The sequence below is a fragment of the Malurus melanocephalus genome, unplaced genomic scaffold (assembly GCF_030028575.1).
Source record: "Malurus melanocephalus ecotype Western Australia unplaced genomic scaffold, MMel_1.1 scaffold_279, whole genome shotgun sequence".
Classification (NCBI taxonomy): domain Eukaryota; kingdom Metazoa; phylum Chordata; class Aves; order Passeriformes; family Maluridae; genus Malurus; species Malurus melanocephalus.
This window is the reverse complement of record NW_026623511.1, coordinates 537,758-565,079: the sequence shown is the minus strand read 5'-3', so window position 1 is coordinate 565,079 and position 27,322 is coordinate 537,758. Positions and strand designations below refer to the sequence as shown.

At 40.0% G+C, this 27,322-nt stretch overlaps 1 protein-coding gene and 1 non-coding gene across 9 annotated transcripts in view; both read right to left on the bottom strand.

The window, feature by feature from the left end:
* Window positions 1-27,322, bottom strand: part of CNOT1 (CCR4-NOT transcription complex subunit 1) — a 53,485-nt gene that overhangs the window by 21,377 nt on the left and 4,786 nt on the right. For 2 of the 8 annotated variants that reach the window (XM_057376494.1, XM_057376498.1), the window contains exons 2-22: window positions 26,078-26,355; window positions 21,959-22,066; window positions 21,180-21,278; window positions 20,605-20,673; window positions 20,444-20,498; window positions 19,864-20,067; window positions 18,825-18,993; window positions 17,744-17,870; window positions 17,343-17,453; window positions 16,041-16,211; window positions 15,368-15,495; window positions 13,763-14,003; window positions 12,203-12,322; window positions 11,029-11,151; window positions 10,647-10,798; window positions 6,020-6,170; window positions 4,464-4,665; window positions 3,827-3,973; window positions 2,589-2,713; window positions 1,492-1,778; window positions 579-657 (exon numbers count right to left, since the gene is read on the bottom strand). In XM_057376494.1, the coding sequence (XP_057232477.1) occupies window positions 579-657; window positions 1,492-1,778; window positions 2,589-2,713; window positions 3,827-3,973; window positions 4,464-4,665; window positions 6,020-6,170; window positions 10,647-10,798; window positions 11,029-11,151; window positions 12,203-12,322; window positions 13,763-14,003; window positions 15,368-15,495; window positions 16,041-16,211; window positions 17,343-17,453; window positions 17,744-17,870; window positions 18,825-18,993; window positions 19,864-20,067; window positions 20,444-20,498; window positions 20,605-20,673; window positions 21,180-21,278; window positions 21,959-22,066; window positions 26,078-26,179 (2,970 nt within the window). In that variant the 5' untranslated portion in view covers window positions 26,180-26,355. The remainder of the gene's footprint in view (window positions 1-578; window positions 658-1,491; window positions 1,779-2,588; window positions 2,714-3,826; window positions 3,974-4,463; window positions 4,666-6,019; window positions 6,171-10,646; window positions 10,799-11,028; window positions 11,152-12,202; window positions 12,323-13,762; window positions 14,004-15,367; window positions 15,496-16,040; window positions 16,212-17,342; window positions 17,454-17,743; window positions 17,871-18,824; window positions 18,994-19,863; window positions 20,068-20,443; window positions 20,499-20,604; window positions 20,674-21,179; window positions 21,279-21,958; window positions 22,067-26,077; window positions 26,356-27,322) is intronic. The other 6 variants (XM_057376496.1, XM_057376500.1, XM_057376495.1 and 3 more) reach the window with 3 other exon arrangements.
* Window positions 5,556-5,691, bottom strand: LOC130579585 (small nucleolar RNA SNORA50). The gene has a single exon (XR_008966018.1). It is a non-coding gene; the product is annotated as a small nucleolar RNA SNORA50 (small nucleolar RNA).

Genomic DNA, 27,322 nt, shown 5'->3' with positions numbered 1-27,322 from the left:
GTATGAGCCTCTACTTTAATGGTAGAGCTGAACATTTTTCCTTATTTAGCTCATGCTCTTAAATTCTGCCTCTGGGATTAGTTTTTCTGTATTTCTACCAAAAAAAGACACCATATAATGAACACTGCTTTGGACAACAAGATACTCCCATGGCTTTCATCACACCTTCAGGAAAGATATTTTTCCRGGATTATTTTAGCAGGTGTAAGTATGAAACTGTATAGACCCAGATAAATGCCCTCTATTTCAGAGAAAACCTCCAAATCCTTAAGGAACTGGAATAKGAATCCACCAAGGCAGTTTAAAACTTTCATGCATGGACATGAGCACTGGCTGACCATACAGTTATATTCAGGTAGCTATTTCAACATAAGATTTAGGGAAACAGGAAAGACACCAGAGAGGCACCTTTACCTGCCTACTCTACCCCAGAGCAAAAAGAAAATACATTTGATTCTCTGGATATACAAGGTCTAAAATCATGACTGATGAGACTGCTTCTCCAAAGGAAAAGAGAAATTTGCTCTAAAGARTTAAACATCATAGAAAGTTAGTGTTGTTAATGCAGACACACTCACCTCCTGTAAATGATGCGGAAACTGTATAAAGTGACTAATAGAAGCCAAGTGCTGACAATACTGGGGATAGTCCTTCAATCTGTCAGACAAAATATGCATTAGTTAGAAATGTAAGTAATAACAGTATTACAGAGAAACAAATATCAAAGAGGTACATCATTCCCATAACACATCACAGAATTACTTCTGGATTCTTTACAGCAGCTGTGCTAAAAACGATGTATTTTCTACAAAATACTTKTTGTTGCAAAATCTATTTAAAGTGAATTAATTTAACATTAAAGCACAAGATTTATTCACAGCAACTCATCTCATTCTACATCTCTGTACTTCTGACCTAATACACAATTGCATTCAGTGTTTGCAACAAGATTTGTGGATAAGTAATTTGAAAGCTGGCTCAGTGCATTTTAAACAGCAAACCAGAGCACACCTCACGCCCAAAATTTCCTGTCTGCAATTCACTAGAAGTTTTGAGAAAGAATTTTTTTTGAGATTATTTAGCAATACTTGAGAATTCTGTRTAAAAGCAAAGTTCTAGAGCTTAGTTCCTAGTCAGTCCTTCAGTCATGAACAGTGAAAAGAGCACTCCACTGGAAAGCACCTGTGAAGAATAATTACATTGAATCCATTTCTTACAAGCTGTTACTTCATCTAACTCAACACTTCACTGATTTTATAAAGAGTCTACATAGTTTCAGCATCTCAGTTTGTCCCACATTTATACAGTTACATTTTAATTTAAAAAGGTTACACTTTAACTAGCACATCCACACATTTTGTTTCAGTTCAGCATATCTTTGAGGAAATCCCAAAGTTGAGATATGCCATCTTGTACTCCATGACTAGAGCAGGTTCAGGGTTCACAAGACAATACAGACACTATTAGAAGTATACCAAAACCCACACTCACCTATTTTTAAATCTATCTAGTGCAGCAATACCAAAATAGTACATTTTGGATGCAAAAGGCTTTCGTAAGGCTTCAAGAACATAGCGTAGGGCCAGGCCCAATGCCATGTAAGTAACCAGTCCTTTCTCTATTATGCCCCCAAAAAGACAGGCTGTTATGTGCAGCTCTTTATCTGGGTACTGGGGAAAGAAGCGATATTCCTCAAACAAGTTCCTCAGCATACAGTTAAACACTTCTCGTTCCCGTTTAATGTTGGAGTCCTTAAACCTCTGCAGCATTTCCAAGACCTGCGAAGAAATTGGAAATTATTACCAACAGATTTGCTTTATTTCAGYCCTTTCCCATCTTCATGTTTCATGAGTGTTTGGAACTACTGAGGTACACTGTGCTACCACAACTTGAGCTGCAAAGTAATTGCTTCCTTTTAGCCAGCAGACACTACATCACTACAGCGAGCTTCCTCGTTAGACTTCAGCTCTCTTTTAAGTGACTGTCTTCACACAAAACTTTTTTTGTGACCGCCTACTCCATTACTTTCAAATTAGAAAAATTAAAATTAATGTTGCATCTTCCATAATTTATAACCACACAAATATATTGAAGTGAATTTGAAGTACTTCAAAGAGTAAGTACATCAGACCAATAATTACTCTCATAGAGACTAACCAAAATAATTATCAAAAGCTCAGAAGATAGAACTTGGGATACTTTTATATATCTGGATCTTGTAGTCATTTTTATATGATTTTAAACCACATATATTAAAAGATAATTTATACAGACTATTTAAAGGCACTCTTCAGCATTTATTTTYTACACAAAAGCTTCCACACCACATTGAATTCTTCCCACTTAGCATCATTTTAGGAGTGTTAATTAGACATCTAAAGTCTTCCATCCACAGAAGTCAAAGCTGAACATAATGATCAACTGCAAGTTTACTGTGAAAATAACCAAGCAAAAAAAGCAATACTGCAAGCGTATACCACGAGCCCTTTATTATTTCCCACTAAAACTAATACATGAAGSAATAATTACAATCAACTTTATTGTACATCTCTGGACAAGTGATGTAACTGCTACAGAAGAGAACTCACCTCATCCACAGACATGGTTGGGTGTGGTGGATGGTTGTAAATACGCTGGAAGTAGCTGTTTGCCTCATCATCTATTTCTTTGCTAAAGTGCTGATTAGCCTCTGGCCACACCTGAGATAAGTCAGCTGTTAAAAAAGGGAACAGGTATCATGCTCGGGACAACTTCTGGCAGTCAGGATTTTATGTAGTCCTTTTCAACTCTCCCACCAATCTATACAGAACTGCTAGTTCTTCTGAARAGCAGGATATTTAACCTTTCCAGCAGACAGGAACTGCTATTTAAAAATCTGTTTTCAATATGCTATATTCATTCAAAAATATCCTAAGATAGCATTAACTTCACACAGCTGTACTCCAAAAACCCACTGCATCCCAAGCTAACCTCAACTGACAATTAAATAACTGAATGAAGAACAGTCTATGAAAGCATGCTACACAAAACTAACATGCACACAAACTTGCACACAAACTTTCAGGCCAGCCAGTGAGCTTCCAACAAGTTTATGTTGAATGTTCAAGACACAAAATATAAACCAATGGTGATTACAGCCACCTCCACTGCACATCTGCAAAGATGGGCAACTTTGCTGTTATTACATATGGCTTCTTTGATAGCTCCTCCRTAACAGCAGCGGAAGGTTTAGCATATGGCTGTCCTTCCTGAACATTTGACTGCTTCAACATCTCACTGTCAGCATGCTGCAGAGGCATAAATGAGTTAAGGATAATGGCTTAGTGTTAGGAACCAGATTTCGCCTTGCAAAAACTACCTTCCCACCAACTTTAGTTAGTATCCAATTTGTATCCAATGTTGAAGTCTGTTTCACTGCTGCACCTGTCAAGTTCTCTGCTGCAACAGCACCTTACCCAGGTTTAACCTTGTTACAAATGAAACAAAAAACACCCTCGTACCAGGAGCATACAATTCTCTGTCAAAGAGTGGGGTAATACTTTTGCACAAAACACAGAACATCAGAAGAAGGGCAGAAACACACTGTTCATGCAAATCTATGACACATTATAATTTTATGCTAACAGCTTTTTTTAATCTTCCCACGCCACTCAGCAAGCTTTTAGGACACAAATTTAGAAGCACCTTTTTCAGACATTAATAGAAGAATACAAGAGCCACGTTTCTAACATTCACCACCTACAGCTCCAAGCTTCCCCTGAAYGAAACACAGATTAACTGCAGACCACAGTCACACTTCACAGCCACAGACAACACTACCACTTACAAGGTTTCATCTTACTCTGCTGGAATGTAGGCTGGTTCAGTCCAGATGTGCTCAGCTTCCTTTGTACGAATGGGTCATTGTTCACTGCAGGAAGGCCCAGGGCTCCAGTTCCTATGCCAGTCAGGCTACCCGTAGTAAGACCACCTACTGGAAAAGCAAACCTGTAGTAAGATCACTTAGTGAAAGCAAACAATAGGTCATCTCATTTGCACCCCCACAAAATGCGCTTATCACTTCTCTTAGGACTTGTCATTTCCAAGAACTGAGAGCTTTATAGCCTTATTGCTGTCTAATATTGAGCAATTTTAACATAAGCAATTCTTCATCTGTCYCAACCTAAAATAATGCTACTATATTTGTCAAAATGCTCATCCTCTCGACTCCAACTTTTTACCTATTGCAGCTGCAACACTCTGGAGTGCTGTTTCAGCAATGACCCAGGAGTGAGGACTGTGTAACTCCCTCSCATACGACATGGTTGTTTGTCCAGTGTGACTTCCCACCCTTAAAGGGAAGGGAGCATCTAACCCACCCTTAAGGGGTGGGTCATCACATTCARTATTTCCAACCACAGCAATAACACAGTGCCTTAGCTCTGCCATGTCAAAAACAAACCACTCCACCCGAATAGCAGTACCTGGAAGCTGTGAAGAGAGTCCTCCAATGCCACTGAAACCTGTTGTCTGGTTTTGGGTGGAGAGAGGTGGGAACGCTTTTGCTGGTGACTGAGGAGTACTGAACGCAGAGCCCAAGTTTGGAGGGAAGCCTTGCATGCTCTGGGTGTGAGGAGCAGCGGAGCCACCCAAACTAAGAGAAGCCATTCCTGCAAGCGAGTCGATCTGAATGAAGAAAGGAAGATTATACAGGCATCCACAAACCACAGCTCAGCTGATTTTTGGCAAAGGCAGACATGTATCAAAACATTCCTGAGAAAAGCTCTTCTGCGTGGTTACTGTAAATTCTGAAGTCATCCAGATCACCCCAAAAGATTAGTCTGTCTATAGAATGCGCTTTTATTTTTCCTCTACAATCCCATGAAATCCTATTCTCTCACAGGTGTCACAGAAAACTACAGACTGTGAAACAATCAACCTAAGTGTAACACAACAGTAAATGCTTCAATAAGCAGCATTTACTTCTACCTTGCAGGTTTTTGTACTAGAGTAATTTACACTGTAGTTTGCAAACTCAGACCTCACCTTAAGACTTACAAAGCTATTTCATTTCAAACTTAAGAGTATTTTTGACTGTCTGAAAGACCCTACTATGCCCACTTTTCACAGCTAAATACCTGAATGAAGTCTTCAATTACAAGCATTAAGACCTGGTTCATAAATAGGAGGGAAGGCACAATACAGGCTGCCAAAGCAGTAAGTTAAGGAACTGACTAGGAACAGCAGAAAATGGCATTATCTATCCTGACGACAGCATGACTACAGCCTAACAATTGCTGCTGTTTGTACATATGAGTTATGTGTAGCAAGCTGCCAACATATTTGGTACATCTGATGAGCAACTTCAATAAAGCAACAATTCACAAGGAAACCACTCTCTGTGTTTAGYTGACTGACAATTCAGTCATTCTTAAACGCTGAACTGTCACTAGTTAATGTGAAAAAGTTGTCACCACTTAAAAATCTGCCATTGAATRTAACTGCTAGAAGCAAAACCTGTCTGTAATGCGTTGCTCCCAGAGGAGGAAGGGATGATGAGTGGCAGGGATTAACTGGAATGTACCTTGTTTTTAAAAGAGCAGTTCAGTTGAGAGCTGAAGAGCCCCAGTTATAACAAGTCCTTATGCTCTAGTACTGTGGCTTGGCCCGTGAAGCTACAAACAAGACACATCAGATTCAAAGGCAGTGCTTAATTCTCAGAAGTCTTAGTAAATTTTAGCACTTTAAAAGAAAGCCTCAGTTATTTTAAGTAAATCAAATATCTGTCCTTCCTTAGTGCTCCCATCCTATACTTCACAGKCACTTCTTACAGACACTGGTGAAGTGAAAGACAGTTCTGAACTACATCCTTTAGACATTATTCACTAGTAACAAGCAACTTATCCAGACATGCAAGCACAGAACCGTGTGAGCCAGATGATGTTTGACAGTCCTGCAGGAAGAGCTCAACTAGCACAGCAGAGCTAGCACTAAACCCACACCACCTTCTGGAAATGCAGCATGTATGTGATTGTTCTACCTGCACAGGAGAGATGGCATCCAAGCTGCTCGCGCTGGGCGGGCGTCCTTTGGGCATGACTCCAGGTGGGGGCTGCCGAGCCTTGTTCATGACATTACTGCAGTTTGCTACCATGGTGAGGATCGTCTCTGACAGCTCCTGAGAAACACTCCTGGGACATGGACAAGCACAAAGTGATTCATGTAACATTCATGAAAATAAGCCCCCTAACTTATTTGATTTTCCTACAAAAATTGAGGCCACATTTCACAAAAAGAWGCTGCAAAACAATCCCAGCAGAAGCTACATTTTGTTATTTGCAAAGCTTGCCTTAGATCATTTCTCCCAAGAGAAATAGCTATATTTAAATAGAGAAGTTTAAACTATAGTTCTAAATCCTTATCTCCAAAGACTGTTTGTTTGTTTTCAATGATTCAAATACTCCTTTACAGTTACCCCAGAAAGTAAGGACTTACAGAAGGCTGGGATATATGCCTACATGGCTCCAAAAGTTCTTGGAAGAGCCTCTATCTTCTGTTGTTCATGTTATGGGCTATATACAGCTTAACCTCACGAATTAAAACACACACACAGTGATGCTGTGAACCCTTGTTCAAATCTGCTTCTCAAGGCTCCTTCCTGTACCCAAACTTCACCATTTATRGTTATTCTCATTCTGAATCTCATTACACACAAGGTCTCTCTAAAAGGTAAGATACGTGGGCTATGTACTCACAGGCAAAAAAAGAAGAGGCAAAAACCACCTGCTTCACTAAAACTCATCTGTCTACCAACTGAAAGATGTGCTTCATACACTGGCACTAAACCCAAAGAGAGACAGGAAACTTAACTATTTAAGGAAAATATAATCAAAAAACATTGGAAAACTCAAAACTTAGGCACAAAGTCATTGCAGGACCAGAGTACTCAGTACCTCTTTCCGAAGTGTTCCATGTCTGACTGCCAGGTTCCTAAACTGGAAGGAAAACTAGCTCTGTTGCTGACTTACCTAACCACAGACGTAATAAGAGAACACTAACATTTTCCTTTTGGAAAAAAACAACCAATTATTTATGCTTTCCTGAACTTTAGTTCTACCTTTTTGGTGAGGACAGCTAAARCTGCAGATTCTGTCCTGTATTGGTGCAACTATCCTACTACAGCTTTGTTGCTTTGTTAACCTTGCCTTGAAAATTCCTCATTTCAACTCAGTTTTTACAAGCTTATACTGCTCAGCTGCTGGGATGAGGGGAAAAAAAGCAGAGGAACCATCCTGCCACTTAAGGCAGGAGAAGCACAGGCCAGCCTYCAGCTTTGCCAGGTATCCCATTTATAGGACACACAGAGTTAGTTATGGGCTTCCAGCTGTTCTCCAAAGCCAGCAATCCACTATGAAGTGTGGGGAAAACCTCACCCATGAGATATGGGAATCTTTGGAGATGGTGGGTGACAGGGTGGGTGGATGGATGGGTGACAGGGTTTCCATCCAGGGCAATGAACATGCTAATAACTGCTTCACAAGCTGGTTCCTTTACACTCTTTAACATCCTCTCACCAGAGCCTTGTGTCAAAGATTTCAAAAKAAAGGGGTTTGGGGGGGATGTATGAAAATGCAATCAGAAATCTACTTTCAAAAAACACCAAATAGACTTTTTTTCCAGGAAGCGCAACCAGACCTGACAACAGCGCTCTGACCACGGCACACAGTAGACTCAGTATCTACAGTATGTATTTGYCCTCACCCCTGTGCCAGTCTCAGAAATTTCAACATCTAAATGTACRTATGACCAACTGACAAGCACCATAGGATTTTTTCTGATGTAGGAGGCATTTCAAGACCACACAGCACTTCAGTTAGCCATGAAATGGRACAGAAGACAGTAAAGCACAGTTCATATGTGGTTACCAACYTYAGTCTTTTATCCTCATCCTCTTTTGGGGGKTAAWTTTGCAGTCTTTATRCTTAAATACTACAGCATGCTTTTGYAAAACAAATTCCACCCTRCTGYASATAGGTAATAYGGCAATCCAGAAYGAGGGCAAAGACAGACTTACARTCCCAGAGTTCRATATTTATGGTGACTGGTTAGGMCATYTGTGCTTCRGAGAGAACCACTAATGTTTTGTCCTGCCAGCAAGGCAGACTGAAAGTTTACTTTTTTATCATGCCAAAAGACACACTGCTGTATCAAGTTGCAAATATCACAGTATTTTTAGATGGCACAGAACTGTAGGTTTTCTAAAAAAAGCCCCAAACCAACCAACCAACCCAAGAAAAACAAAACCCACAAAAACCCCAGTCTGCATTTGAGGCAAATGAAGTTGCTGGGCTRAGAGCCAGGGACCACAGTCCAGAGCAACAAAACTGTCAACTATAAGGGAAGTTCCAGCTTGCTGGAATCACATGTTCACTTCTCTTATTCTTTTTTCCCCCAAAACACTTTCTTACAAAGCAGGAACAAGCCTTTTCATTCCTGAGGCATAAATACACAGAAGTCTCTTCCCTCCTTGAGAAAGGGACTGAGAAGAAGCAACCATTCCCCACACTAACACACTTGGACTGGGCAGGACATGACTGTGAGGAGAAGGCACTGCTGTCCCTCTCAACTCACTGCTGCTCCATGAGGGAAGGACTTCCCATAAGCAGCTTGTTAATAAATTATATGGYGGGTCAGTTTGTGGTGCCTGCAACMGAGCCTGACTTCACTGTAAAACCACTCAGTAACAGAATGAACACTTATTTCTTTTTGAAGACTCAGGGTTACATGATGCCACAACTGCAGTGTTCACCAGTGATAAACAAGCTGCACCAAAAATAAGTCTCACAACATGCAGGGACCTGGTAGCTAAAAAAGYGTCTCCCAGGTCACAAAACAAGAATTAATTACAGCCTAATTAAAGAGCAGGCTCCTAAATCAACAGATTTAAGAGATGGCAGACTTCAGCCAGTGAAGCACAACTACCCTCCCAGGTGTATTTAATATTTATTGTGATTTTAACCTTCTTCTAGTCTTTACAATGCCAGCTTCCATTTGTGACTGAAACCTAAGCTAATCAAAGCAACTRCTTCATGAAAGAAATCCAAGCTTTTTCTTTCCAAAGCTCAAAGAGAATAACTAATGGAAAATGACTGCAAGTAGGTCACATTCTTGTATAAAAGGGAATAAAAGTAGCTATAAAAAGAAACCAAAGGCTGYGAGAATTGTGCCAGTAGAGAACTAGTGGCGTTTGGAATTAATGGAATAAATAAAACTCAGTAACACATTAAGATTCGGAACACAATGACATTAGATGCAATTCAAATCTACAGTTAACTATTAAACCTCTAAAACACAGACACTGCAGCATGCAAAGTAAGGAATAYAAGGTCAGTTGTGAACTACAATCTCAAAAGATGCACTTTGTGTTGAAAAATAAAAGCTATCTCTTGAGACCAAGACATATACTAGACCATTTTATTTGAGAAACAGTATTTCAACAGCATCTGATCTTCAATTGCACAGGTTCCAGCAGAAAACAGAGAATCTAAATCCTGTAATAATTCTACTAAAATCTTACAGGTACCTCAAATTCCCTTTCAGTTCCAATACTGATAGTGACCAACTCTGTCCTAGTACTGATTTTCTAGCATCTACATGGGARCCATGCATCATCCTGGGTACCCCTTTAAAGATGTTTCTTATCTCTTTCAAGACAACACTGGCTAAGCCAAAGAACACAGTGTAAGCCTCAGATCAGGTAACACACACTTGGACATGCCAGCCTTGTTTGGTGCCAAAATGTAGCAGCAAAACAGCATCCTCAGCTTCCAGTTACTCTGGCTCACACACCACACTATGCTGCCTCTCGTTACCTCTGAAATACTGCTGCAGTTCAATACCAYCTTGATCTGACAGCATTAAAAAATRACACCACAAATATTTYACAGTTTTCAGTCACGTTTACTATGCGTGTACATAGCATTTRAAGACTGATTTGTCCAACTTCAGTWTCCATCAGCCTTTCAGGAGACAACCCCTCYCTCTAGCAGCTCTCAAACACAAACCCTTTACTTTTGACTTCAGCTGAACAATCTGATCTGCAAAAAACCTTCAATATTTTCTATCTTTGACTACTTTGAGTCTCTCAAATAAAGACAACAGAAGTTACACACGTCTAGCTTTAGTCTCAATTACACTACAATCACCACTCCCCACTTTTCTCCTACACATAAGAACTGCAACAGCCYTTTGTGCCAGAGCAGTTACCAGACAGAAGCGTTTGGTTAACACAGTCACAAAATCYTTTATAAAGCCACTGTTTTCTAAGATGCTGTCCCGTTCTGTAGCCACAGCCTGGATTCCTTTGTCTGATTTACAGTCCCGTATCTTGTCATTAACAACTGAGGATCTACTAACCAGCCAGACTCCAGTCACCAAGATCACCCCACCTGTTTGATAATAAAAACAAGAACACTCAAGCTCTTGTGACCCACCCTGCAACAGAAGTTTCAATGCAAAATTAAACCTACTACTGCACCTATCCCTGCAAGTTTATACACTCTCATTAACCCCATTCTCCAAGTGAAATTCCAAACCAGCTGTGACCATGTGCCAGAAAGCAACCTGCAAATGGATTACACATTCAGCATAAGGAATACAATCCTTACCCAGCACAAGCTTGCAGACAGGCCAACATAGTTGCCAGGGTTTCTGGAGGAAGCTGAGCACTTTTGGGCTGATCTTTCTCAGGAGCAAGGCCACCCAGGATAGATGGACATCTTCTCTTCAAGAAAGTCATACAGGCCTGGATGAAAGGTTCCTGAGGAAAAAACGTTACCTTAATCTCCCAAACCACATCCAAGACACTATTTCAAACTTGGCAATTGCACCATGGAAAGAATTGTACTAAGCTACTATAGTTCAGTGAAAAAGTTGAACTATCAGACCATGGACACTTTCAACAACTTAAAGCTACTTATAAAATTGTTTAAGTGACTAAAGTTAGTCACTGGTAAGAGTGCAAAAGTAAAGAGAAAAATCCTGCTTTACCCCATGCTCCCGAATTTTATCTGTGAGCCATTTGTCAAGTTTGAGGTATTCCCGTCGAGAGGCAAGTGCAGCAAGGTCAATAACAAAGGCAAATGGAGTACCATTTAGCAGCATTGACAAGGCCTAAAGAAAGAAAATCAGAAGACTACTAGTGAAGACACATAGATACCCTTTCTCCTTTCTTTTCTTTCTAGTCCCCATACATGTTTTAGTAAAGAAGTCTTATTATGACATGCTGCTATGCTTTCTTTGTCAACAAAGATTGGTACTATCAACTTCACTTATAGCTCACTTGTGAGACAAATAAGCAAGAGCTCTTATTGAAATCATGACTTCACCTTCTTTGAAGCGACCTTGTGCTGACAGTTTTAAATTCCTCTGTGATATGACAAACCACCAGCAAGTGGTCAAGAGCTACCAAATTGAYATTGCTATAAAATTAAGCAGAAGAGCCTAGCATCTCCCTGCAARCATACCTCAACCCCTTCAGAGACACTTGGAATATATCTGCTCCAAGAGGTCATCTGTGAACACTCTAGTTGYTAAAACAAAACTGACTTCAAGCAGCAGCTGGTGCTCTTGCACTTTGAGGCATCCCATTATTTTGCATCTAACTTTAGGAAGAAATAAAGGCCTCAAAGAAGTTAGTCACAACTTCCAGTCTTTTGTCAATGTGTAAAAACTAAGAAATAGTAGCATTCTCAAGGAATCCCCATTGCATTATGTTTAGCAGTGACACCTTACACAAACATCTCACATATTTTCTACATTCTCATCTTAATAATATTCAAGGTTAAAACAGTCAAAACTCTTCCTGGATTCACAGTACATTCACACAGCAAGTAGTTCTGTTGTGCTGCTTCCCAAGGTATTTGTCAGCTAAGCCATGATAACCAACCCCACTGCAAATACCAAATAAAATGTCTTGGGCTCACAACTGGACAGGCAAGAGCAATCTGTAGTCAGATACCACAGCTCAGCTGACAAGTACTTTAAGTCACATGAACACAGKTTTTTTTTTAGGATGGTGGACAGCAGCAACAAATTAATTCAGACACAGGCAAACAATGTAATCCTTACTAAATTAGTCTAAGTWAAGCTTAGCTTTGGTTAAAAGACAAGCAAGTTTGCATAAGACACCAGAAAAAAAATGGCAGTATTTTGCAAAACTYACCTTCAAGTCTTGCGCCACATCAAGAATACGTGACAATTTTGCCTGGTCATACTGCTCCCCTCTCATGTACCATTCTGCCATGGCATGCATGATAAGCTGACGAATTGAAGGAGACTGACCCTGAGAAGAAATCAATTAGAATTGTACCTCATGATTCTAGTAATAGGATCAATTGTGTGAATGTTAAACAGGGTATTTCACATACAAGCATATTTACTCTTTAGCCTCAGAATTGCTTCTGAGTTAAGCTCTTTCTATGCAAAAATAAACTACCCAGGAGCGACAAGCAAAGGATATAGCATGACTGCAAATGGCAGAAACACATATTCCCATCTCTTTCCTACCACTGTCCAGAACCAATTCCTCTCAACTGCAGGCAAAYTGCTTTTGGACAACACGAATCATTTACAAAATGCTATGCCTATGATGTCCAGAAGTGAAAATTCAGTATCGCACCTTAAAAAGGAAAACACAGTATCTAGCTCTTTGCTCACACAGGTGCAATTTTAAAATACAACACAACTAAGATTTTTAAGGTAGCAAGRGTTTTGTTTAAAGGGAAAGTGAAACATCCTTTAAGGCATCGAATGGCACCATGTCCCACGGCAACCATCATTCTGTGCCTTAATCTGAGGCCTACCCTGTGGAAAAATTKACTTTTCTGCCATTTCAAGACCTCATGCAAAAAGCAATTCACATCTATTCTACCTGTCATCCTTCAATTTAAAGACTTACATYAGGAAAATATAAAACATTCATACCATGACCTCAGAGGTCAAACTTCTTGTCATTAACTCTGCTCTGGATGAACAGGGAAATATATTTGCTAATGCAGATTCCTTCTGACCCCAGACGCTTCCTCTGCTTTGACTTCACTTTGTTTAACTACCAGAACACACAGTGATAAAGGCCACAACGAACAAAAAAATCTATTAAAAGTATGGGATTTGCATACGCAGCTACCATATCTCTACATGGAAGCTCTCCTTGAAAAAGGTCAGCAGCCAGTCCTAAGTTTTCAGAAAACACCCAAACTCTGAAAAATTACAGTGCAGGTAGTTTCTTTATGCCTAGAATAGCCTTCATCTTTTTGCCATGTACAAAGGAGATTATTTTGGTTTAAACCTTTTCACCTCTTAATACTTCAAGTTTTTACACTTTAAATGTGTGAGGATGAGAGSTGAGGGGGCAGGGTAGATGATGTTGCTGTGAGGTTTCTGGGGGTAACTTTTGCTGGGTTGTTTGGTTTTGCCCTTTTTTTATTCAAACCATGGCCAACTTTGATTAAAGCTGAAAGATTTAAAAAAGTCAAGTTTGACTTGGGTCTCTGTACTTTTCCAGGAATATTTTCTCAGTGAGTATTATTGAAAACTAAACCATAACAGTTTGCTTCAAGTCAGGGAAGAGACATCCCATTACTTCGCATAAACCATGAAWCATTTACCTCTTGGGTTTTAAACTGAACACTTCATAAACCAATACAAACACTGTTGGTCTAACTGTTCAACCCTTCTAATAAGCTTCCAAATTACATGAACAAACTACAGTGAAAATACTTACCTGTCCATGCCATGCATAGTGCAAAATGATGGCTGAGTTGGGATGGTTGCCAAGGAAAATTGGCATGAGTGTGGAGATGAGTTCGTGGCGCAAGGTATGCCAKGACGTGTTGATCTGCAATAAGGCCAATACCAGCATATCTGGGCAATGCTTGATAGGAAAACTGAAGAGCTGCTTAACCTGTTCATACTGCCCCACTTCTGCCAATCGTAACAGAGACTCAATCAAATCCAGGCTCTTCCTAACAAAAGAGAAGAAAAAGCAAATAGACAACCCCCACAAAGTTACCAAGGAGCAAGTTTACAGGATCCTGGATTCAAGTATTTTATAGCAACAACTCTAAGGACATATAAAGCAACACCCACTGCAAACAACCTAACACTGCAGCTCTTATGTACAATTAAGCCTGTCAGAAATCATGAGAAGTAATTCCTATCTTAAGAGTTCAAGAGCTCCTGATTCAGTCAGGGAGAACCAAAAGCTGATGTTGAAGAAGTTCAGGTTGAGGTGAGTCACTTGGATAATTTAACTTGAAACATACTTTCAGAAATGGAATACACTTTTTAAAACACCTCAAAGTCCTCAGTTGTGAAACTCAGTGAAGATACTCTACTTGTTTTGCTGCTTTACAGACTAGTGATCACTGCCAATTACTTGTAYTCCTTATCCTTCAATGCCCCATTTTGGGGTGTATTGTCGGAGTTAACCACCGAGATGATCTGCAGAACTCGTTTATTCCCTCAGCAACCATGGCTTTTATGTCCATGTTTGCTAAAGGTAATCAACCTCATACATAGTACAAAAACTGAGCTCCTTATAGGCTACTTTAGAAACAATGCCTTTATGGCGAACTTTGGTTAGCCTCTCAAGCTAGGCCCATTATGTCGTTAAGTTCACTTAACTCTTCTTAAGTTCACTTAAAGAGTCTGTCTCGGGAATTCAGCAGGGACAAAAGACCGCTTGTAACTTTCGGCTCCAGCTACTGCTGGCAGCCGACGGCTGTTAGCGGCTTTTAGCTATACTGAGGTCGGGCAATTCCAGAGTATTCCACATGGCCCTTTATCATGTAGGCAGCTTTTAGGAAGGCTTACCACAGTGTATAACTGAAAAAGAAGCAAATATCTTTRCAAAAATAAGCTACATGGCTCTACCAAAAAAGAGGTGTAAAGGTCAGCTCAGAAAGTCACACCAGTCAGCTTTACGCAGTAACTCACCAACAGCCAAATAAATTTACTATTTAAATTCTACAACTTCTTTCATACAAGTAGAGCAAGTTTCTCTAGTATTATCCTGGGAAAGACAGATTTAAATTTCACACCACTTCCTCTATCCCCTCCTTTCAGCTTGCAGGATATGCCAAAAAACATCAGCAGAAATTCTCTAAACAAGCCAAAGACTCCAATAAAAGCAAGTTATTACAGAAGTACACATAAAGTTCTAATACTSTGAGTACTTCCACCAATCAAACATGTCACAAATATTAATGGCTGATCTATTGGTGTGTATACACAGTTACAATACATCTGGCTGCATGAAGATAAAGCCGTCTTTGACCAGACATGTAATCTAACTCTGTCTGTGAAAAGCAGTTGAGAGCAAGTTTACCATGTAGCAATTTCTCGATTGTCATCCTCTGGTGGTGCTTTCAGGATGTCCGTGGCAACAGTATGGCAAGGGTAGTCAGCAAAACAGAAGATGTCGGGGTTTATGAGGGAATGTTGGATGAAGGAGAGCTGGAATAAAAAAATAYGTCAAAAACAGTTTAGATACTGGAGTTCCAGGTTCCTTCTGCTTCATCGAGTGCTGTGTTTTTGAGAATGATGCAAATCAATTAAGCAGCAAGGACAAGCCAAGCTTCACGGTGTGTTTTGTGCAAGACTGAACTTCACACTTCTCCCAGAATTTCTGAGGATGGATACAGGATGGATAAATTGGGGGAACTCGACTGTATAAAGCTGTGGCCTCTTTGTGTAAGCAGGTAACCACCCCAGAGCACTGCCGTGCAGCAGCAGTTCTATGCTCATCTGCATTACACACCAGAGCACTGCTGAGGCCAAAGGTATGGTCACAGTGCAATAGCAAGTGACCACGTCCCACGCAATGCACTCAATTATACACAGTACTTCTGTAACACATCTGAGGCTTACAGGCCTTACAGGCCAAGGTCTCAAATGAGGATTATCTACACATTCACACTACTAATCTCCATTTATCATTCAAGAAATTCAGGAACTTTGCAAATATTCTACAGATAGAGCAAAAATGTTGGTAAACATACCTGGCCCTCTGCATGCTTCCAAGGTCTGTATATGGCATTAACTGGAAAAACCTCCATGCCCAGYCCTCTCTGGATACCAAAGACTACAATATGCAGGCCCTTGCTGTCACGAATCTGAAATCCTGGATGGTCCAATTCATATGTTACTACTTTGAAGTCCAGGCTAGGATTCTGCAATCAGACAAACAAGGGTTGTCAGCTTTGCACACTACAATCTTCAGTACTGTCTTGAAAGAGCCCCTCTTCATCAGTATCATATCCAGCTTAACATCCATTTGAACTTCTAGTTGAAAACAAGGGTTTTGTTTTAAAAAGAGAAGTATTTAGATAGYTGTGAGAATTTGATGCAAGTTAATATTTCAAACTACCCTGTGAGATTGCACCTCCCCAGCACTACAGTAACTGTCTATCCTTCCAAAATATTAACAAGTCTTTAAAAACCCCAAACATATAGCTCCTTTCTTAGCATACTAACATTCCTTTCCTAGGCTTTTACTCTCTATAAAAGGCAGAAGGGTCTGATCTGCTGGCAAGAAGAACTTGCTCCTCCTTTTGCAAAATGTAAACTCCAAGTCCTTGTAAAGAACTACTGTATTTTCAGGAACAGAGTGAAACAACATCGATGACAGAGCTTAGAGGGAACTGTGGCCAAGATGGAACACAGACCACTTATTTCAGAAACAGGTAAGCACCAGGGACAAATCTATTTCATGGCCCAAGGTTTAGAAAAACGAAACAGTGACTCCTGCATTCATTAGAGGAAACATACAGAAAAAAATCCCACCCAGTATAAGGCAAGCAAATGAACTGATAACTCATGTTTAACTTAGTTTGTTACAAAAATCATTTATAAAGTGGTGGAAAAACTTTCCTATTTCTSTAGTGTCATCATACCTAAGAAGCARTAAGYAAGAGGTTTTGGAATGAGTAGCAAATTTTTTTTCCCATTTTCATTATTAATGGCTAAAGTGAGAAGTTTTCCAAAAYAAAATATCTGATGCACAGAACTTTCCACTGTCAGAAATACACTGAAAGACCAAAACCCTCAGAGAACACTTACTGGAGTACATGGGAGCAGTGTGGAATATATCTCAAACTGCACCCAAGTTTTTCATTCAAACAGCTTCAATTTCCCTGAATTCCTCAAAAAATTCTTGTTCATGAGGAAAAAAAAACCAAGCAAAGTACAGTTCCATTATTTAGATTCAAAGCAATTCAGGCTGTTGGGAGCTTGAGCAGCTTTGTAACCTGAATATACCCGGCTTTCTCCACATAAAAGATCAAGATGCTCACAAGACTTACCAGCTCTTTAAGAACRTCAATCAAGACCTCCACATTCCAGGTATGGGCTTGGCTGCCATCACTCTTATCTTTGCCATCACTCCAAATCCCACTACCAGGAGCCGAAATAGACTGCAAGTCAAATAAACTGAATTAAACACTAGTAAAAAATAAAGCAATCTCAACACCCATTGGCTACAAAACTCTCTGCACTAGAAACATATAAACAGAAGTTCAGACTAGTAATGACATCAGTTTAACACTTTGGAGAATCTTCCATTCACAAAAGTATTAGACATTTGTAGCAGAACAGTCAGAAATACAAGTATTGAATAATATAAGTAATTGTTAAATTACTAGAGGCCAGCATTTTAACTCCTTCTTCTACTGAAATATAATACCCAGCACAACAGGSCACTCACTTGTAATGGAATACCATCTGTCAATCCTGAATGAGTTCGAGCCATCATCCCCAAAACCCTGGCAACCTGGGCAGCCGTGACTTCCCGAACACCAAACTGCATGATTATGTTGCGACATTCTTCAACGCTAAGATGCAACAAAAGAGAGATCTTACAGACTGAAGTCTAGTTTCTCCTTCCACTTTCCTAGTAACCACCCCAATTCACACACACCTATAAACGAACAGCCCATGTAATGGGGCACTTGTGCTAGATGCCATAAGCAAAGATTTTTAGTCCTGCTGACATGACTCCCTGTAACTCCACACACCTCTACGGACAATGTGTTTCACATGGTTTCAGCAAGTCCAGAGCTGCCCCTCKAATGTTTCAGACTGGGGTAGGGAGCAAGAACATAGAACGCTACGAGAATGTGGGCAACATATGTCTACCAAAATACAAATAAATCCACGATGAGTTTAATACAATTGTATTTTTACCAAAATAAGCCTGAACAGGCAAATACTGGTGCAGCTGTCGAGATACTCCAGCAATTCACTATCATAATTCAAGTCTACAGCTACAAATAATCTCAATCATTACCAGTCATTTGATCAGTACCAACTGATCAAAATCCARTATCAACAGAAAATTGCTRCTGGTCAACTCTCTTAAGTAAGACMATCTTCASTTCTTCTATAACCTACATAATGTGGACAGTGAGCTAACAGGAGTCTGTCACAAATGCAAAGTTCTTCCAAAACTCTAGTAGGATTTAGCTGGAATTTACATCTACCCAGACACTTTTGTTTTTACTTTAAAAAGAAGGGTGACAGTCAAATTCTTATGACACCTTCACAAGGAATATGAATGCTTTTATGTTGCACTTATTACCATGACAAATCCTACACACTGTCCACAGGCATGTTATACATGTTAGAAGAAAGCAAAACACAACAGGAMTCCAAATAAATGATCTCATAATATTTGATGAGATTCTAGTTATTTTAGTAGTTTCAGTGTTCTTTACCTTTTGCTGCAAGAAACAAGAAAGAAAACCACCTCCACCCAAGATGCTTGAAAATTACATTTTTCTACAAACCTTGCACAAAAGCCATAGCCAACTTCTTGCATGAAATCTGCCAGAGAACTCTCCATCATGGTTTTGGCTATCCCTCCAGAATCAGGCAGGATCCTGTCCATTAGAATGTCCCGTTTTTCAGGGTATAGAAGTGGTGCAAGCACCACAGGGCAACGCTCCTGGGGAAAATCTAAAGGCAAGAGTAACAAAAAAAGTGTCAAAACACCCAGAACACCAGGTGCATGTGAAAGACTATTCAAAACCATTCCACTGCTGTGTTGGAGATGGTCTGCTGCTGCAGAAATCAAGAGGCCAATGATACAGCATCTCTCCATCCCATTCTCAGTTTCCTACTGGCACCTGGATGTTCCTAAAGAACAATGTAGACTAGACTAGGCTTAACCAGGTTCACTGCAGCTGCAGCAGCTGTGCTGGTGAAAGTGAACAACTAGATTGTCATTAACAACCGTCATCCAAAAAAAGCACAGAGCAGGAAACAATACAGCAGTCCAGCAAAAGCTGCTCCTCCAACTCAGGAAATATTAGGAAACAAAGGACATAGCACTGAGCCTAAGAAGTACAGCAAATCTAAGCCAGGCACTTGGGCATGGAAARAGTAAATACTCCATTTTTTCTTTCMTAGGAGACAAAGTTTAAGACATATGAGTAATGAGAGGATGAGATGTGTGGGAGAGGTCTGCTCCCAGAGGAGAGGAGCAAATACACCCTGTGGGTGGGCCTTCCTCAGAGAGCACTGCCTTTAAGATGACACATAACATCTCTATACCACCCAGGGCCATTCAGAGAAGAGTTCCCAATTTCTCAAAGCAAAGTGTCAGAWGTTACACAAGGTAATACACTATCTTCATTAAAATAAGTATGAACATTATGACCCAATACCAGAACAGTGGTACTTTCCTGTCACTATAGAACTATGAAAATTTACTGAGTTCTAAGTCAACAAGCTCCCCACCACTTCAGCATCTGCACTGAAAACCAAGTCATGAAAATCCATCTCAAAGTYTGAATTTAGTCAGGTTTCCTGAATAGCACCACTTACCTCTACGTAATGTTTTGAGGAAAGCGTCAATCTGCTCCTGTCCTACCCCAAAGGCTCCCTTCTGCCCAAAGAGGAGATGGGAGAGGAGAAGGTGCAGGACCTCTATTGCAATATCTTGGAAGCCACCTTCTTGATTTCCACTGACGTCCGCGTCAATGTAAGAGCGCAAAAGATCCGGGAGTTTCTGTTTGATAAACTGGGCAGCTTTTGGAAACAGAAGAGGCTGGAGTTAAAACCTGGGATTCTGTTTTAAATACGAGATTCCTTTGGCTAGGTAAAATTCTCTTAATTTGACTTTGTTTACCACAAGCCACAAAATTTCAGATACCTGAGAACCCAAATATTAATGGACAACTAGAAGTTAAGATATCRCAATACCCCAATTTGATTCATTATCTAGCAAGTGATTCATGAAAGGGTCCTTCAACTTCATACAAGGTGASTGTGTAATCTGTTTCCCTCCCAATGGCACTAATTGCAAGGTCAGGTAAGGCAGGCACACATCTACCTATGTAGAAAGCCCATTRCTGAAAAAGAAAAAAGGCTGCTCCTGCTGCAGCACTTCAGAAGCTTCACTTACCAAAACCTCGCAGATCTGAGCTGAAAGAGTTCAGTAAAGCGAGACCAAAAATCACCTACAAATGAGAAAAAACATCATAGTAAGGAACATCATCCTTTCTAACTAGCTAAGTAAAAAAAAAAAAAAACCTATTAAAATATTTTTGAAATAAGCACACTTACCTCTTGAACTTTACTTAATTTGATGACTTTACTCAATTGGGCAAATAAATGGGGTGAAGGCTTTAGACTCTGAAACAGGTAAGAAGAGTTACATTAAAGTTATTTTGTGATTAGTCTCATTGCAATGTGTCAGACTATCCTGAGTCTATTTGTAAACTCGCAATATTAGTAACTATTCTGCTGCAGGTTAACACAATGCTTTTATGGCTAAACAACCACTTTTGGATACATTGAATCTAAAAGCTTCCTCCATAGATTCCACAYTTCCACTATTAAATCACTATCATGGCTTTCACATTAAAAGAAACAGAAGCAGGTATGATTTCTTTTGGTTCTGGCGCCACAAACAAGCCATAAAGTACGAATATAAGATAAAGCATTAAAATTAAGTTTGCAGTCATTCTGAGTGAYGAACTAACTTGCTTAGTTTAACAAARARTAACCCACACCAAYCCAGTAYGTTCAGTTTTTGAAGATTTTAGTASAAGGGAACACAAGGGAAAACCAGCTAGTTTCCTAGAGACCAATTCAGAGCAGTTTCTAACACTGGGATCTTGTTCAAGAAGCATACAAACCTTCTGATAGTGCAAGGGATTGTCAATGGCGTATGACAGCGTCGAGATAAAGTTTGGTTTTGTAATCAGCGACGCACACTCCTGGATCAGAAATTGAGTCTGAAAAGAACAAGATAATTTGAAGACTCACAGTTCTGTAACATGACAATAAAAATAAACTACACTCCACTGTGTACAGAAAAGCTAAACAAAGAGAAAATGCTTATGCAAAGTGCCCAAATTCTCCCTGACATCAACTAGCTTCTTTTCATTCAAGCTTTTTCCAGGTTTGTGCTGCTTTTAAGACTGACAGCRAGATGAAACATTTTCCATCATATGTGCAATATTTCACTTTTTGTAAACATCCTCACACACTGCAACAGACAACCCAAGAGTATTTGATTCACGTTTATGAGCTAAAAGGTTTGCAGCAAAATTGCTAAAAGATGAAAACACTCCTGCCAATAGCACCAGAAATGTCASTCAGTGGATTTGGACAAATCTTCTAAAACATACAGAAAGGCTTTCAAACTAGAGCACTGCATGCTGTAAAAAGAGCATTTGTACTAATGCTACTTGTTTTTTTCCAGATCAAGAGGTTGTAAGTCAGATATCAACAATTTATCTTCTAACTTGAGGATTGGCAGAAAGTGCTTGCAGTTGAGAGCTGCTTCTGGTCATATAACCAGACATTTGAAGCTATTGCTTCTAACCTGCTTTTGTGCTTGACCTGGATGAAATCCCAAGGCAGATTTTTAACAATCAAAACTAATAAACAGATGCGTTGGTGCAAACTGTACCTGATGAAAATCTTTGCCACTGCTTTTACCATCGCCACTGAAATCCACGTGCGAGAATAGACAGCGTAGTAAATGCCTGTCTGCCTCCGGACCGTGCCTATTCACAATCTGGAAAAAAAGTATCAAAAAAACAGCTTAGTAGCAAAAAGTCATTCCAGAACAAGATCTGTGCCTAGTATCATGGATACTGCAACACTACTAGTWGTTAAATCATCTACAGTTTCAACAAAACTGCTATAAATGTTTCATTTAATCAGTAACCTAGAAACCAAGTTATTAATCCTGTTTGCAAAGAAAAAGTATAAACAAAATAAACAAAGAGAAACTAGACACAAGTCATTGACACAGAAGTCATGTATTTCAGGCTTGGTATTCTTAGAAAGCTAAGTAAAAAGGGTTTTCAAGTCACCGTGAGGGTTCTGACACCAAAGSAACACAGTACCACGGCCTCATTTTAACCTGCCTTCCCCCACAGCTGCAGTACCTTACTCGGCAAGAATACAGCCTTGGGACAGCACCTGTGCAATGCCCTGTATAATAAGAATTTCTCCAAAAGACAAGCCATCATAAGGATCTTCACTGATCTTGCAGGCAAGATTTTCCATCATCTCCTGTCCATGACTGACTTGACTGCTATTACTCCAGGGTCTTATAAGACGTAAGGAAATATTACACAGGAAGTTTTTTCTGTCATCTAAAGAAAAAAGTTTATCCCAAAGTTGCTCATTAGCAAGCTTTAAAATTAAAGACTGCATACTAAACATCTGCAATGGAGACCTTTAACCAAGTCTCTGCCTTCATTAAACCCCATTCAGTGGAATCCATTGCTTATCAGATGGGAGATCTGTATTTGCCAACTTGCAAAGACTTATTACTAAATCTTAACAACATTACGTTTTTGTTTGTATCCCCTACCATTTACCTGAACTCTTGGCTACAGACCAGCTCATGAACTTGTTGTCTGAAATAGCTCCAGACTCTTTCAGAACTTACTCCTTTGTTTACACCCCATCTAAGCAGACAGCATTACTTGTTTTTAATAGAACCCATACTGTCAGAAACATAAAGACAACAGCAGCTTGCCTCTTTGGCCAAAAAGTAGCAGCTAACGACAAATCCAACCCCCATCTACTGGCAACACTTTTCCCACTGTTCCCCCTTTCCCAGTTGCAGGAAAGACACAAACCTGCCAGCACAAATCTGCAGCTCTGCCTCTGGTCTGACCATCTCACCAAGCCCACTGCTTCACATGTCATGAATGTCCTTGTTTGCCAGTAGCTTCTTTGTGCAAAGAGACAAACAGGGTTGCTTTAGGCTCTGTCTGTTGGGGCTCTGATGTTCGATTGTTTTCATCTCAGTTTTTCTACTGTTATCTGACACTATGCTTCCCTTTCCCTCAGAGCCTGCTTATTCCAGTGGCTGCCAAGTTTTATATTGCTGGAAAGAAACTTCCAAGTCAGATSTAGCTCTGCTTCTTGAACAGAGGCTATAATATGCATGCCTGTGGTGCATCAGTCCAGAGTAAACAGCCCAGCTGCAGTGACAACTCTGCCTTTGAAGGGAGCCATACTCCAGGATCAGAAAGATGCTCAGATGGGTGCAAAAGGTAGCAAACCTGAATTGACAGCAAGTTCTAGTWCCTAGCTCAGGCTTCAAAAAACTGTCAGTTTGTTTAGGCAATCCCAATCAAACACAAAGATTTGGATGTGGTAAGGAACTGGCATGAACCTGGATCAGTTTCCTAATGAGCTCCTGGTGCTATGACCAAGGTGAATTCATTTAAGTAAAYAGATGCCAAAGAAAACTGTATACACTAAAGCCATCAATACAACYTWTCTGCATCAGAARTAGATTGCTTCCTTGCACWGAGRTATYTTCCAAAGGCTAATAATTTGAAGRTTCAACATATGGGAAAGAAGGGAAGAGAARGCTAAAAGTGYAGTGTATCATCTTTTAACTACATTCAGAAAAAAAAGCTCTTCCAGGAAACAGCGAATGAGAATTTCTAGCTTTTCTAAAAAAAAGGAGCTGAAAAAAACCCTTGTATTGGCAGCCTTGATATACATTTACATGACAGTATATGCAGTCATAAAATAAGATCAAAAGACTATGTTTTTAACTGCAAGGATGACCAAGCACTGAAGACACTGTCCAGAAAAGTTGTGGAGTCTCCATTCACGTTGGTACTCCAGACATATTCCTGGGCAATCCRCTCTAGGTGACTGAGCAGGAAGTTGGACTAGATGACCYCCAAAGGTCCCTTCCAACCTCAACCAGTCTGTGATAGGATAAAGCTTGAGCCACATGTATTTGGATTTATCAGGGTATGTGTTGGGGCAAATACAGGATTAGACAAAAAATAACTCTTGCTTTTCGAGATGCAAAAAGTTTTGCTTTCCTAGATAAACCTGTCCACAAACCCCTTTCCCCTTTTCCAAGTATGCTCTCCTTACCACTTCAGGAGAAAGAGACCACAAGAACTCACTTCAGAAGAAGCCACGGTTTAGAATTTGTGTCTGACAAATGCATAAAATATTTTGAAGTTTTCTAACACATATTCTAATTTTTTACACATCAGCTATGTTACATGACGACTGATAGCATATTTAAACAGAAATTAATTCCTCRCTGTTACACCTGAGTYATGTATTTAAATGCAMGTGTCATTTTGGTCAGTTRTGGTAACAACTCCAAGWACRAATTTCCACAYCTCTACATGCTTAAWKGRAAMYYYYMAAAAWTWGRGGRAWYMWKSCMAAAAWYTWMCCCMARSMRKKKWMCMKWARRMMAARKTWMMRSMWRSMMMWWWWWTTTYYTYMAMYWARGRAAWWWMRKWMYWAMMAMCMMRAAARKWAARSMAWWMYWRRAAAAMMAAAWWMAAAAAATTACAATGAATTAAGATTTTAGGAATTAGAGTCTTGAAATCCTAGATCTGTTTTATAACTATACATAAACCAGCATTTCCATAGACCAGTTCCAGTCTCTCACAGTAGGCCTAGGGGACCTGGCTGAAGGGTAAGGAACAATCCATCCCAGTTTTAGAGAGCTATACTCCAACTGACTGGCAGATCAACCATATATTCTCCCAAATCAAAACCAGATTTCAGCCACACTTTGCTCAAAACCCATCTCTGGAAACTTAACAGTGATTAAAAGGACAGCATAATCCCAAATGAGCCCCTGGAGTACTCAACTTGCAAAAACATAGGAAAGTTATAAGAGACCTATTCCATCTTACATTTAAAGCAGCCAACAATGCTAAAATCACTCTGCTCTCTCCTCAAGATAAGCAATGAATGCACTTTTGAAGACATCAACTGTTACAGAAACTCACTGCTTAAGCCCTCTGGCCTTCTAATCTCATTCAAATCACTGCAGGATTGCACTGCTGCAGGAAAAAAAACCCAACATTAAGTGGCCCAGCTGTCTGCTGGGAACTGAACTAAACCAGTTTCTAAAACTAGCTCAGTAGCATTCACTTCCTCCTAAGCGCTCCTCTGCAGATAATGCTTTTCAGTCCACCCTACAAGTCAGAGCTATTTTTAAAAAGGTCACTTAAACCAGAATTCTTGCCCAGATCACAGATATTTGGGTCTCAACATGAAGTTACTCTGCCTGCCTTCTGAAAAAACAAGGCCAAGACAGTCAGCTTGGCTTCACCACAAAACTATGAGTGAATGGAAAGAGGAAAAAGAACTTCCATCCAGGGAGGAGAGAGCACTCAGAGATAAATTATTAAATGCTTTCAGTGCAACAACTCTGATCATTGAATGYATACATTTTCCTTCCCTTCCCAATCAACGTTCTATTTAATGTTCAAAAGTGGAAACATTTAACCTAGAGGAGTTAGGAAAGCTTTTCATATCACCCTTCAGGAGCAGCAGATAATCCTGCTATTAAACTACAAAGTTAATACTTGTCTCAGCTCTGAGCTGTATTCCATGACTTGGCAGATGAACCAGCAAAAGTATCAGACACACCCTGCAATTTCCAACACCACAGAGAACAGCAAACAGTAACATACACAAGAGCACCACAGAACACAAATTCAAAGCGGAAGAGAAACTCCAGCTGTCTTTCCAAAATTTATTTTGCAGCACCCCATATCACTTTACTTACATGCTGTATTTCCTGCTGGCTGGCTCGGTAGTTTTTCTTGGTTAAATTGTCCACCAGGTAGCTGATTTGAGACAAGGCCAGCGAGAGCGAGTCAAGATTCATTGCTGATTGGGGCGGAAGCAGGCGGCCGAGCCCGGCGCAAAATCACCATTATTCCCCTTTAGTCACCTCAGAGACAGGTCAATTTTTTTTCCCCCAATGAGCCTGTATCTGTTTCTGTGTTAACTTTCTTCAGCTCTTCTTTCTCAGTTGTCTTTGTCTGTTCTGAAACATGGCACCTGGAAAACARTATTAAATTAGATTTAAGTTCATTTTACCTGTGAACACTTTTGTGTTTGTCACAGTTTTGTGATGCTGCTACAGAAGTACTATTAARTTTTCACAATACAAGCTTAACTGTTTTTACACTACCTGATCACATCTATTTGTTTCTGTATTTTGCAGACTGAAAGAGCCAGCAAACAGCTCAGTCAGAAAAATTACTACCCTTTCAGCATTGTRAGAAAGAAGAAAATTAGATGAATAATGAATTAGATACCACACAGCAACAATCAGGTCAGAATCATTCAAAGTACTGACCACAAGTTAATATAAAAAACATGCTKGTACCATCTCTGCAGTATTTTGCTTCAGTACATCCAAGCAGTACTGCCTCAACCCTGCACACCAAAACAAGCAATTGTGAATGAGCAACACACAAAGAACTGCAATAAACTAACCCTAACATTTGGCTTATACTGAAACAGCTTTCCAGTAAGCTACAACAGTACAGCTTGCCAGCTTAATAAATTTCTATGACAACACAAAACTTGGCACTTGACATCTCATCTGTTAAATTACAGACTGCCAGTGTGACAAAACTGCATCCCGAAGCAAGTCCTGCATATCCAACAGTGTGAAGAGTCTCCAAGAAAGCCCTAAGCTGCTCCCAGAAGCAGCACTGTACATTATCAGAGGTAGAATCAAGCTTCACTGCTTGGAAGCTCTACCTGATCAAAACACAAAGGTCACTGGGCTTCATGCCAAGAGTTTGAAGATCCCTTCATCAGTAAAAACTACTGCTCTGCTGTCTTGGCTCTATGGCCAAAACCACCAGCACACGATTTCTGCCTCATCATGGAGATGGATGGCTAGAGTGATGTGTTCGCCTGGCACRCGGAACTGAGGGCAAACCAGTCCAGGGAGCAATTCCTGCAGCAGCACAGCTCGGCATGTTGACCCTCCCTCTGTGAGGATCATACAACA